Genomic DNA, 13,907 nt, shown 5'->3' on the forward strand with positions numbered 1-13,907 from the left:
TTCGGGAGGGGAAGGAAGTAAGAGTGGGGTAATGTCATGACATTTTCATTAATCTTAGTTACCTGCACGAGGGCGCAGGGCGAAAGGCCGCAACACAGGTCTCCACGTTGACGAAAGGCCTCAGCGCGCCTCCCTCCACCTTCGCTCCCCACCCCTCCCTCCTGGTATAGTACGGGGGGCCACGGCTCCGGCCGAGGAGACTGGGTGTGGGGAGGACGTGGTGGGCCGACAGCCAGCCAGCCAGCCCACACATGGCGTCTGGCTAACAGTTAGCTCAATCAGGCACGTGGCTCTATGTAGCTGCATACAGCCAGGTGCTCTCACCACCAGCACCAGGCACACACCGTTAGCGTTAGCTACTAGTAGTATTAGCTACAGTAGTCGACCAGTTTGGCTCCAGAGAGAGAAAGACAGATCCACGGCGGGTATATAATCATATGTTGACTCACGGTCACTCACCATAACGCAGTATCAACGTGGAAGGAGCCTTTCTTGGCCCCACGGTGTAATTTCTTCTTCTTCTTCTTCGAGTACTTTCCGGCAGACTGGACACCTTTCGACGTATTGCTTCTTTTGAAAAGACATCCACTCGCCTCGCCTCGCTCCTCTGGATAGGTTAGCCGTTAGCTAAGCTAGCTACTAGCCGGCGACAGCATCATGGCTATCCCGACTGAACCACACGGGATAGCACTCAATATTATAACGTAGCTAAAGCTAACTAGCTGTCCCTGTCTTTAGCCGGGATGGCTAGCCTGACTGAACTGTCTAACATGCAACAACTTTCATCTTCAGTCCATCTGCCGAACGATGTCCTCTTCACCTTGGCTCGGATAAACTCCAATGCTGCACGCGCGCCGCGCGGAATAGTCAGACGCTTTAGAATAGTGTAACCCCTCCCCTCATTGAAACCAATGCCTGCTGCAGAGCACCAGAGCTCCAATAGTGACCCAGGTGCAGACCCAGGAACAAGTCATTCTACAAACGTGTCTAATGTGAAATATATAAGCATATAAGCAAAACTAGATTTTAGGTCTGTGATGAAAAAGGGCCTCGCGGGAAGGGGGGCCTCGCAAAAAAAAAAAAAAAAATAAAAAAAAATAAAAAAAAAATAATTTTTTTTTTTTTTTTTTTTTTTTGCGAGGCCCCCCTTCCCGCGAGGCCCTGTGCGACCGCACTGCTTGCACACCCCCTGAGGCGGCCCTGACTGTATGTCCACTGCTACCGCAGCTGAACACAAGTTGGTTGGACTTGGAACAGCAGCCCAACGCGTTGGTTGCCGCGCTGCCGCTCGCTTGCTCCTTGGATTTCATTTGGGACGTGCGCTTACCTGCGCGTGGGGGCGGGGGGGCGGGGGGGCGCGGCCAATCAGAGAAAAGCCGAACACAAGTTGGTTGCCTTTAATATTCACGCGACCAGGTTGGTAAATCCCGGGCCTCATCCACTCACATTACCAGCCTCCAGTTGAAGCTCCAGACTCAAAGACGGAGGTGCAGTCAGACAGAGCTCTACTGTGTCTCGTTACCCAGTGATTGTGCCCACCCGTTCCCACGAAGCAGGGATAATCCACCCTGCTACACTTGTGACAATATTGTCACCCACTGTAACCGAGAAGCCGTCGGTCTTGCCGAGTTTGTTATTTGAACCAAAGAGAATGGACTCTGTTTTGCCCATGTGTAATGATAGTTTGTTATCAGCGAGCCATATGCAGATTTTGCCTAGTTCCGATCTGAGGGTTTTTTCAACCTGTAACTTGTTCTTGTCAGAGACCAGCAGTGCTCTCTCTCTCTCTCTCTCTCTCTCTCTCTCTCTCTCTCTCTCTCTCTCTCTCTCTCCCCTCTCTCTCCGCCTCTCTCTTCTTGCTCCCTCCCCTGAGTCCCCTCTTCTCTCTCCACCTCTCTCTCTCACTCACACTCACACACACACACACACACGCGCGCACACACGCACACACTCACTCACTCTCGCTTCCATGTGAAACGTGTCCGCCTGTGGATCATGGACATTGTAGTCCTATTTTCGATAAGTGGTGGTTAAATCGACGCGAGTATGACTACATTACCCACAATCCTTAGCACACACGCTGCCACTGTTGACATCCACCGGCACCACACACGATCCTCACAGCCGCCAGTGTTTGTTACATTATTAACTCTTCTCTGAACGTATTAACATGTGAGTTATTACCGTTGTTACAAGTTAGTCTATATGACATCCGTTATGTGTTGTTGTCACATTTCCACACCTTTATATTATCACGATTTGGAGACGTGGCAGCCAGGCTTACTGTTAGCGTTAGCTTGCTAGCTTAGTATCATTATACCTGGTGACTACTGTCAGGTAACGTTGTGTCAGTTAGCTGGCTAGTTAGCAGCTAATGGTGTTAGCTTATACACATTATTACACTTTGTATAAGTTGTATATCCCAGGATAAGTACTGTACATCTATCTAACAACAGTGTTACGTTATGGGGGCGTGCAGTGCAGCTATGTAGCGTTAGCTAATGTTGCTGAACACTGCTAACGATGGCTCAGAGACAGTGAATGGTTGATTGATTGATTGAAAATGTTATTAAGATTGCAGAATTGTTACAGTACAGTACGGCTCAATATACACAATTGTTAAGGGGATGCAGACCAGAGAAAGACTTTCGTCTTGTTTACATCAGGGTCCCCCATTTCCAATTCATCATAACATATGACATCTATACATTTATGACATACCAGATTTGCAAATACGGTTCAAGATTCAAGATTCAAGAGTTTTAATTGTCACGGCATACAGGTATACAATGAAATGCGGCTGGTCTTGCCCGCGACGATGTGCAATACAGTGGTACAACATATAATAGAATCCAATAAAAATACAGTGGTACAACATATTAATAGAATCCAATAAAACAGTGCAATAAACAGGTACATGGTGTGCCATCTCGGTATCTGTACATTAGTATTTACAGAGCATATAGGACATGCTAGTTAGCTTTAGTAGTGCAATACACTGTTCCTGATGTTATACTACTTTAAGTGGCCTTTCCTCTGGCCATAAGTGTGCGTGTGTGCGGCATGAGTGTTAAAGTGGCTGCTAGTGTGTGAGCGTGCTCAGCGTGCGTGTCGTGTATGTACTTGTGTGTGGATAGTTCAGTTTCTGTGTCTCTCAATGTTCATTGTTCAAGGCTCTGATGGCCTGGGGGAAGAAGCTTAGCCTAAGCCTCTCCGTCTTAGTCTCTAGAATTCGCAGGCGTCTGCCTGACCTCAGCAGCTGGAACAGGCTGTTATTGGGGTGGTGGGGGTCTTTCATTATCCTGCAGGCTCTGGATTTGCACCTCTTGTTGTATAGAGCCTGCAGGGGAGGTAGCGCAATACCCGTGGTACGCTCGGCTGAGCGCACCACTCTCTGTAGGGCCTTCTTGTCCTGTGCCGTGCTGTTCCCATACCAGGCAGTGATGTTTCCGGTCAAGATGCTCTCTACAGCTCCTGAGTAGAAGGACTGGAGTATCTTCCCCGATACTCTGAACTTCCTTAACTGTCTCAGGTGGTAGAGGCGCTGCTTCGCTTTCTTTACTACTGTGCCTATGTGTGTTGACCATGTCAGGTCCTCTGAGATGTGGACCCCCAGGTACTTGAAGCTGCTCACCCTGTCCACGGTAGCCCCGTTAATCCTCAGTGGTGTGTGTGTCTCCCGCTGTCCTCTCCTATAATCCACGATCAGCTCCTTGGTTTTACCAATGTTCAGGAGCAGGCTGTTGTCCTGGCACCAACGTTCCAGTACCTCAACCTCCTCCCGGTAGGCCTTCTCGTCGTTGTCCGAGATCAGCCCCACCACCACCGTGTCGTCGGCGAACTTCACAATGGAGTTGGAGCTGAACTTGGCCACACAGTCGTGTGTGTAGAGTGAGTACAGCAGGGGGCTTAGAACACAGCCCTGGGGGGACCCGATGCTCAGGGTGATGGTGTTGGAGGTCTGACCCCCCACCCTGACCGCCTGGGGTCTTTCTAGTCTTTTTTTGTGATAATGATGAAAAGTGTCCAGAAAAAGAGTATATACATTTGACGTAGAAACTGTACATTGGAGGAGGACGTTGGGTAGGTGGGGTGGGGTTGGGCGGGTGGGTGGGGGGCTGTACATTGGAGGTGGGGGGGGGGGGAGACACTGTACACTGGAATACTGACGAAGCCATACTTGGTCATTTACTGTACAACTGGGTTAGGACATTTGTAGGGGCCAGTTTTGAATTGCAGTCTCCCGTAGGTGTTTTTTTAGAGTGTTTTTGAAGGTGGGTAGTGATTCACATTCCTTTACAGCTTTGGGTAGGGTGTTCCACATTGATGTGGCATAATTGCGAAACGTGTTTAGTCCCTTGTTTGAGCCGAATCTGGATTTAACATGATTTGTGGAGCTCCCTCTGGTGTTGTGATCGTGGTATTCACTGACCTTTGGGAAGTATTTTGACATGTACATGGGTACCTTGGTCGTGTAGTGTATCTTGTAGACCAGGCCCATTGCAAGTTGCTGTACTCTGTCGTCTACTCTAAGCCATCCTAGGTTGTCAAAGTGGGCAGGGGTGAGGTGGGTTCTAGGAGTCGGGTCAAACTTTGTTTGTCCGAGGTAAGCAACAGTTGTGATTGGAGGATCAAGAAAAGAGGGCAGGGTTTGAGATAGGTCCATTGTGTGTATTGAGCCGTACTGTATTGTACCCATTCTGCAATCTGTTAATACAATTTTCAATCAATCAATCAACACGATCGTTTCAACCCCACATGTCTTGCGCCAGGTCAGGTGTTCTTTCCAGTTGCAGGTCAGCGGAACTTTACCAAACAAACAACCCCAATACACTGGCCACTGAAACATCATGTCTCTGTATTTTTGGCAAAACTGACAGTAGCTTATATCCTCCTGATTGCACAAGTGGAAACAGCTGTGACTGAATTGTCTTCTTCTGGTATTAGAATGGCCACCTCCACTTGGGTGTACTCCACATATTTTGTTTGCAGTATATCACACATACTGCACTGGACAGCCCCAACAGTATGTTGTATGATGTAGACATACTTTGTCTGTAGTACATGCAATGAATTCGGAAGCAGCAAGATGACAGTTTTTTAACATACCACCAGAAGTCTGGTGTAATTAGTCTGCCTGCCTGTCTGTCTGTCTCTTATTAATAACCTAATCAAGGGAGAAAAATTCAGCAACTCTTTGGAGGCCGATGGACGTTCTAAAAAATAATGCTCTTTATTCATACAATCTAAACCAACGCGTTTCAGTAACATGCCTTCATCAGGGTCACATGACCTAGAAAGAACAATGGATCTTGTATACCCATATAAAATGGCCTCCACAGGATAAAGTGCATTATTATTAGAACATCCATCGACCTCCAAAGATTTGCTGAATCTTTCTTTCCAGTCCATGCACCTTGGTTGAAGGACGACGTTGAGACAGATTTAGTTTCTCTCCTGTTCTAGATAACCTGGCATTGCAGCCATTGGACCAGAGAGTCGGAGGACAATGTCTCCGCCACCGCGCCTCACCGGTGCACTCCGCTCCTTCTCCAACGTCAGTAAGAAGGACGACTTCGTTGAAGAGGTCTACGATTTAAGGGTGAGGACAACTTTTGTTTTTGGCGTAAAGATGTGCAATATATTCCTAAAAAAATATATCCCTCTTTTACACAGCACATCGAGTGTACATACAGAAATGAGCAAAAAAGAAAAGCATATAAAATCATCACAATAAGACAACAAGACGAGGCAAAAAGCAAGGATAACAAATCAACTAAAATACATAGAACTTGATTGACAACTGTTGGAGATCAAGGGTGACAATATTGTCACAAGGAAAGATGAAATTACCTACCTGGGTTCCATCCTAGAGGCAAATCTTTCCTGTGACAAAATGGCATCCAATGTAATAAAGAAAGTCAACCAACGAACTAGATTCTTGTACCCGATCTCCTCTCTGGTAAACAAGAATACCCTGAAGACTCTGGCAGGAGCACTCATTCAAGGGTACTACGACTATGCTTGCACCTCATGGTACCAAAGCACCTCAAAGGCGCTAAAAACAAGATTACAAACATCACAAAACAAACTAGTCAGACTTCTACTTGACCTTACCCCTAGAACCCACCTCACCCCTGCCCACTTTGACAACCTAGGATGGCTTAGAGTAGACGACAGAGTACAGCAACTTGCAATGGGCCTGGTCTAGGGTTAGGGTTACAGGGTGACCCACAATGGTGGAATGAACTACCCACCCCAGTTAGGACAGCCGAATCCCGTCCAATCTTTCGCCGTCGACTAAAGACGCACTTCTTCAACCATTATCTGAATTTAAAAAATAAATAAAAAAATTCGAACCCTAACTACGTAACCTTACTGTCATGCACTACTTGTCCTAATAAACTAACCTACACTGTAACACGCAACACTTTGATGAATATTGTTACTCAGCTGATAGAGTTGTATCCTTCCTGATGACCTGTCGTACAGAACTTGTAAGTCGCTTTGGATAAAAGCGTCAGTTAAATGACTAAATGTAAATGCCTTGTATTCCACACATAAGAAAGAAAGATACTGGGATGAATAAACAAAATAGGAAATAAAATGTAGAAATGCATGCAATACATAAATAAATATGAATCTCCATATATGAAATGGAACATTTAGATAAGGTGCTACTGAGATGTTTTGGTGAGTTCTTTGTTTTTTTGTGGAAGTAGCCCTTCTTAAAAATGCATGAACATTCACTGATAATTGGTCTGTAGTGGAGTCTACAAGGTCTACATTGCCGGACCATGTAGAATCCGGACCTTGTAGACTGACATAATTCTGTGCATAGTTTAGTCTACACAGGCCATATTTCAAATAATCAAAATCTTACTTCATTCATATTAAACATTCTTGATTTGGGGGATTGGTAGTTCCCATGAAATCTGAAGTTCAAACGACAACAGCGATCCACCTTGAATTAAATCACACAGCCGAGTGAAACCTTCACACAGTCACAGTCACGAAAGGGGCTACTTAATTCATTAATCCAATCCACTTTATTTATAGAGCACATTTAAAAACAACAAAGTTTACCAAAGTGCTGTACAAGTCCCACAACATAAGATAAAAAAATATATATATATTATATATAAAAAAAAAAAAAAAAAAATTGAAGCTTCGAATTAAAATCGAAGCTCGGCCCCGAAGCTTCGATTGCCAAAAAAATCTTCGAAGGTCAGCCCTAGCAACATCAGGCTTGACTTAAAACAAAAATCTTCGAAGGTCAGCCCTAGCAACATCAGGCTTGACTTAAAACATTTCTTTCCTAACTTAGTGAAACTAAATGTAACAAATGAACACATAGATATAAATGTACTGAATGGTTATTTCTTATTTAATTTATTATTTATATATATACCGTATAAAAAAAAAAAAAAAAAAAAAATCCGATATATATATATTTTTTTACCGATACCCGATCCAGCTATCTTACTGATATCGGCGGTGCATCCCTACTCCACAATGGTGGAATGAACTTCCCACCACAGTCAGGACAGCTAAAAACACACTTTAGGGGGGGGGGGGGGACTAAAAACGACTAACCTTCGTATTGTCTTTTGCTATTATGCACTTTGCTACTAAGGAATCGAATTTGCTTATATTACTACCTACTATGCTAATATATACCACTATGCACTCAAGACTGTAGCACTCAAGTTCGTTCAACACTGTTTGACGAACAACTGACCCTTAGCTGCCAGAGTTGTACCCTTCCTGCTGACTTGTTGTACAGAATTTGTAAGTCCCTTTTGGATAAAAGCGTCCGCTGCTAAATGACAAAATGTGAGTGTAATAAAAATGTGGCATGCAGCGGTGCTCTGATAGACCGTGTGGGCACGCTCTCTCCTCCTCTGACATTACCACGGTGGCCTCCTTCGTTGTCTGGAGTCAGCACGGTGCCCAGTGTGAAGATATCCCTTTCACTCGCTCTGACCTCTGCCCAGACGGAGAGGTGGCTGGCGGCGGTTGTTCTAAAAATTGTTCTATCGTGTCATAAGAGCTGTTCCACCTTGTGATGACGTCTGCGATCAACCGGCCGGAGCTGGGATTGTGACAGCCGGAGCAGGTCTCTCCTGTTCGTTTCTGTTTAAGCTCGTGGCTGGCTTACAGCGCTGCATCTAAAGAAGGTCACATCACGCCTCGTCGACTAGACCTGCCACTGTTGGGCGATTTCAGTGCTTTCTGCAAGGTTCAAGATTCAGGCTGTGTGTGAAAACATTGCACGCGGGTCATGTCTGGAAGTCCAGCTGTGACATATCGGATGTATTGTCTGTGGGGGGGGGGGGGGGGGGGGGGGCAGTGGCTCGGGAGGTAGAGCAGTTGTCTGGTAATCCGGAGTGACTGTGAGCGGAAAACTATTGTCTGCAAGTAATGTGGAGCGAGGGTTGTTGCGGGATGAGCGCAGACACGGGCGGCCTCTCCACAGGTGGTGCGAAATGAAGAACCACGACACAGACGACGCTAGCTGAGTCATTCTCCAGTGTCCGTATGACAAGACGGCAAGTGGAGGAAAGACATTACAAATTCCATAATGGAGTACCTATGTAAGGACATGGTGCCCATACAAACGGTTGAGCGAACAGGGTTTTAAGACTCGCAGCTGCGACTAAAATAGAGTCCTTGAAAGTAGTGAGGGGGATCAATTTGTCCATTTTCAAAGTATTTTGCATATCGTTTCAACTGCTGGGAGCAAAGGAAGTGTTAACACGGGGAACATCTAGCGAGATATGGTGAGCAGCTCTGGTGTTACAGGAAGTAGATGACCATTTTAACAAGTATCAAATAAGGAGGGAATATCTAGGAGCACATGTGCGAGCTGACAGTTCAATGACCTAAATAACATTAGCTGCTAATGTCAACTAAACTAGTCCCAAAACAAATCTAACTATTCTTACTGATTAAACGAATCCTGAAGCTGCCCATAGCGGAGTAATTCTCTGAGGCAAGTTAGTTTCATAATTGTGAGCTCCAGCTCAAATAGTGAGGAATGGGAGGGGCTTCTGAGCCAGATACCCTCTCTCTCTCTCTCTCTCTCTCTCTCTCTCTCTCTCTCTCTCTCTCTCTCTCTCTCTCTCTGTCTCTGTCTCTGTCTCTGTCTCTGTCTCTGTCTCTGTCTCTCTCTCTCTCTCCCCCTCCCCCTGTCTCGGTCTCTGTCTCTCTCTCTGTCTGTCTCTGTCTATCTCTTTTCTCTCTCTCCCCCTGTCTCTCTTTTCTCTTTCTCCTGTCGCTCCCTCTGTCTTTCTTTTCTATCTTTTCTCTCTCCCTCTCTCTTTTCTCTCTCCCCCCTGTCTCTTTTCTCTCTCCCCCTGTCTCTCTTTTCTCTCCCCCTCTCTCTCTCTCTCTCTCTCTCTCTCTCTCTCTCTCTCTCTCTCTCTCTCTCTCTCTCTCTCTCTCTCTCTTGTGTGTGTTTTGTGTTAGTGATTCTGCCTATAAAATCATTTAGGAGCAGATCTGAGTAAAGATTATATCCTACAAGCGGACCGTTCAATGACCTAAACTAACACTTTAAGTTAGGGATGCTCGATATTGGCTTTTTTTTACCGATATACCAATATTGTCCAACTCTTAATTTCCGATACCGATATCAACCGATACCGATATATGCAGGGTTTCCCCCCCCCCAAAAAACAGAATAATTTCAGGTAATTAACATTACATATGTCTTGTTGTGGAATTAACATAACATTATGCATACTTTTGACAATAAATAAAATCAGAAATTGTTCTTACTTGCTTGCCTGGATATTATAGAAATGTAATTTTTTTTTTAAACCGATACAGATATTTTCCGATGTCACATTTTAATGCCAATATCGGCCGATAATATCGGACATCCCTACTTTAAGTTCAATGTCAATTGACCTTACAGAATACTAATGGAGCCCAGTAGAACCCTCATAGTTAACCCCCCGGGAATGTATTGTTACCATCCCAGAGTCTTGTACTGCTCTACGGTCACCGTCGGTTGTGTGATAGTAAAGGGTTAACCTTCTGTCGTGTGGCAGTGAAAGGGTTAACCGGCTGTGGTGTGGCAGTGAAAGGGTTAACAGTTTGGTGGTGCGGCAGTGAAAGGGTTAAAGCATTTTCTATTATTATTATTATTATTATTATTATTATTATTATTATTATTATTATTATTATTATTATTATTATTATTTATTATTATTATTATTATTATTTATTATTATTATTATTATTATTATTATTATTATTAAGAAAATCAAATATACCGCGATGGTAAACGGACTGCATATTTATATATCTCATTATTAGTCCAAAGTGCTATACGACTTATTCCTCACATTCACCCGTTCACTCACACATTGAAACACAGACGGCGGAGGCGACCATGCGAGGTGCCGACCTGCTCATCGGGAGCAGTTAGGGGTTAAGTGTCTCGCTCGAGGACACTCCCGACACCCTGCCAGGAGAAGGAGGAATCGAACCCGGGAACCATCCGAACCTTCCGCTCTAACTCCTCCTGAGCCACTGTCGTCCTGTGAAATGTTAGGCCTTTACCACCTCCACCCCTGATTATGGACTTAACTTATTTAGCTTGCAATGCAGCAGGTACTTCAGGTATTTGGCATTCAGTGTTTGACATAGTGCCTCTAGGTGTAATGTAGCTCACGTCGGAGGAATATGAAGGTGCAACTCGCCTTTGACCGGATAAAAAAACAAGGGCTTAGTTTTATATCTACGTTGGGCACCTTCCAGAGTTTGACACAAAGTATAATGTAAACATCGAACCTATTAAAAACCCTTCAGAGCCTTCCCGGTGAAACGTGACCGCCGATCGACCGCTATGGTTGTGCTCCTTCTGTCTGCCTGTCTGTCTGTCTGTCTGTCTGTCTGTCTGTCTGTCTGTCTGTCTGTCTGTCTGTCTGTCTGTCTGTCTGTCTGTCTGTCTGTCTGTCTGTCTGTCTGTCTGTCTGTCTGTCTGCTTCTGCTTCTGCTTCTGCATTGGCTGCTGAAGCATTTTTTTTAAGGCAAATTATGAGGATTTTATTTGTATTTAAATTACAGTTATTTAACCAGGCAGGTCAATTAAGAACACATTCTTATTTACAGTGCCATGGTGAGAGGACCAAAGGGCAACATGGAAAGGGGACAAAAAAGAATTAAGAATTAAATAGAAAAGAGACACATATATCACAGAGGTAAGGGAAGTTATTAAAACACACATCAAACAACCAAATAAAAGTACAAGGTATGTAATACATGACGCGGAACAGACAAAGTACAGTTAAGGCTGGGTGACAGTTGCAGGTTTGTGTAAACAACTGCCATAGAGTCTTTAAAAGTAGTGAGGGGGGATCAATTTGTCCATTTCAAAGTGTTTTGCATCTCATTCCAACTGCTGGGAGCAAAGGAAGTGTGACGGGGAACATCTAGCGGGATATGGTGAGCAGCTCTGGTGTTATAGAGATATGGTGAGCAGCTCTGGTGTTATAGAGATATGGTGAGCAGCTCTGGTGTTATAGAGATATGGTGAGCAGCTCTGGTGTCATAGAGATATGGTGAGATCTGGTGTTATAGAGATATGGTGAGATCTGGTGTTATAGAGATATGGTGAGCAGCTCTGGTGTTATAGAGATATGGTGAGCAGCTCTGGTGTTATAGAGATATGGTGAGCAGCTCTGGTGTTATAGAGATATGGTGAGCAGCTCTGGTGTTATAGAGATATGGTGAGCAGCTCTGGTGTTATAGAGATATGGTGAGCAGCTCTGGTGTTATAGAGATATGGTGAGCAGCTCTGGTGTTATAGAGATATGGTGAGCAGCTCTGGTGTTATAGAGATATGGTGAGCAGCTCTGGTGTTATAGAGATATGGTGAGCAGCTCTGGTGTTGTAGAGATATGGTGAGCAGCTCTGGTGTTATAGAGATATGGTGAGCAGCTCTGGTGTTATAGAGATATGGTGAGCAACTCTGGTGTTATAGAGATATGGTGAGCAGCTCTGGTGTTATAGAGATATGGTGAGCAGCTCTGGTGTTATAGAGATATGGTGAGCAGAAAAAAGATGGGCATAAAATGAGCACATAAAGTGCAGACATATAAAATCACAGTTTTTCACATTAGGATCTAACATCCCAACAGGCCACCTTGTTTATGGTTTGATTCCGTTTTAAAAATAGACAATAATAAAAGGAGTAAGATAGAATTGACAGAGTAAAATAGTGCAATAAGTAGTAGAATAGAATATACATGAAATGAGCACATAAAGTGCAGACATATACTGTACAATCATAGTTTTTTACAATGCAATAAAATTGTTCTGGATTACTGTTTAACAGTTTAAAGTCATCTTTACCTTCTCCGTTTGGTATCCACAGTTTAAAACCTGACAGTCTTCCATCCAGTTTGATACCCACTTTGACCCTTCGAACCTCCCTCTCAGGGCAAACCTCCCTCTCAGGGCGCAGTTCCCTCTCTCAGGGCGCAGTTCTAGGCCTGGGTCCTACACAGTTTTTTTTTTTTTTATCCACTTTTTTCTCCCATTTTCTATATTTTCTCCCATCCCAATTTCGTATCATCCAATTCAACCCTCCCCTGTCACGGACGCTGTTTCTTGCCTCCCACAAGCCGGCTGCAATGTGGACTAAGTCATACATAGCACGAGTCCCCTCCGATACTCGAGGTAACAGCAGTCGCATCTTTTCACCTGCGCAGCTCGATCTCTCAGTGGCGAGGAGTAACACGTGGGAGGCTCACGCTGCCCCCGACACTTCCTGATTCTACTGCGCAGGCGCACCAACCGACCTGTAGGAGTCGCTGTCCACAACGCCCGATCCCCACCCATCAGTTTCCCACCCCCTAATACGGCCAATGTGTATTAGTATGAACGACCAGCTAAACTGAAAGCAATGTGGAGCGCTGGGCTCGAACAGGCGAGCCCAGCGTCTCCGCATTCGTGGCGAGCGCCTTGCCCACTACGCCACGTAGCCGCCCGGTCCTACACAGTTTTAAAGCCTGATAGTCTTTCTTGTTTGATACCCACACAGTTTGTTACCTGACAGTTTCGAACCTGTAATAGACAGACAAATGTTCCACTCTATTTACTAACTAGGACCCCTCACTTTGCAAGAACAGCCCTGTGGCAGTAGAGCAGTAATTTGCTTGACCCAGGGCAAGTGTGGCTGCTTAAATCAAGCCATCCCCACTAGGGATGCCCCCCGAAACCCGGTTCTAAATGGGAACCGGTACTAAATTAGAAAAAAACTGAGTATTGATAAGCTCCGACGTTATCGGTACTGCTATCGGTAGTCTAGGAGCGGATTAGCTACGGAGCTAACAGAGTGTACCATCCATCTGCGACGCAACGGTGGCAGCAACACTGGAAACGGAGTAACGTTAACGGTATGTCGAGTTCATACTACACTACACGTATGAACTTGGCGTAACGTTAACGTTACTCTGTTTCCATGACGTGTTTAATTAGCAGCAATCTGTTGTTGAAAATGTAACATAAAAAATCTCCGTGCATAGCACCGGAAACCGGAAACGCAAGGACAGGAAGCCGTCATGATATCCTTGTAGTCATATTGTAGTCTTTTAGTCTTATTAACTAAAAGATTTTAACAAAATAGTCATGTTTGCTATGTATTTCTTTCTTTAGGGGAGTAGGACATTTGTTTCACAGTTTTAGCATGATGTTTTATAGATGGCTAGGTTAAACACAGGTTTTTGTTTTTAAGAGGGGGGGTTTGATTTGATTGAAGTTTATTTCAAATATGCAACATAACAAACAAACATCAAGTACAGATATGGCCTTAAGCCATTCAAATAATAAATGTATATATATTTTTTTAAATAATAATAATCTAAAAGAACCGATAAGAGTATCGATAAAGT

At 44.5% G+C, this 13,907-nt stretch overlaps 1 protein-coding gene across 1 annotated transcript in view; it reads left to right on the forward strand.

The window, feature by feature from the left end:
• Positions 1 to 2,085: 2,085 nt before the first annotated feature.
• LOC311248723 (activating signal cointegrator 1 complex subunit 3-like) overlaps positions 2,086 to 13,907 on the forward strand; it is a gene marked incomplete at its 3' end in the record, with an annotated part of 40,989 nt that continues 29,167 nt past the window's right edge. Inside the window, exons 1-2 of the mRNA XM_084339558.1 lie at positions 2,086 to 2,172; positions 5,467 to 5,602. Of these exons, the coding sequence (XP_084195684.1) occupies positions 5,510 to 5,602 (93 nt within the window). The remainder of the gene's footprint in view (positions 2,173 to 5,466; positions 5,603 to 13,907) is intronic.

This window comes from Notolepis coatsorum, assembly GCF_963971535.1.
Source record: "Notolepis coatsorum genome assembly, contig: SCAFFOLD_406, whole genome shotgun sequence".
Taxonomy (NCBI): Eukaryota; Metazoa; Chordata; class Actinopteri; order Aulopiformes; family Paralepididae; genus Notolepis; species Notolepis coatsorum.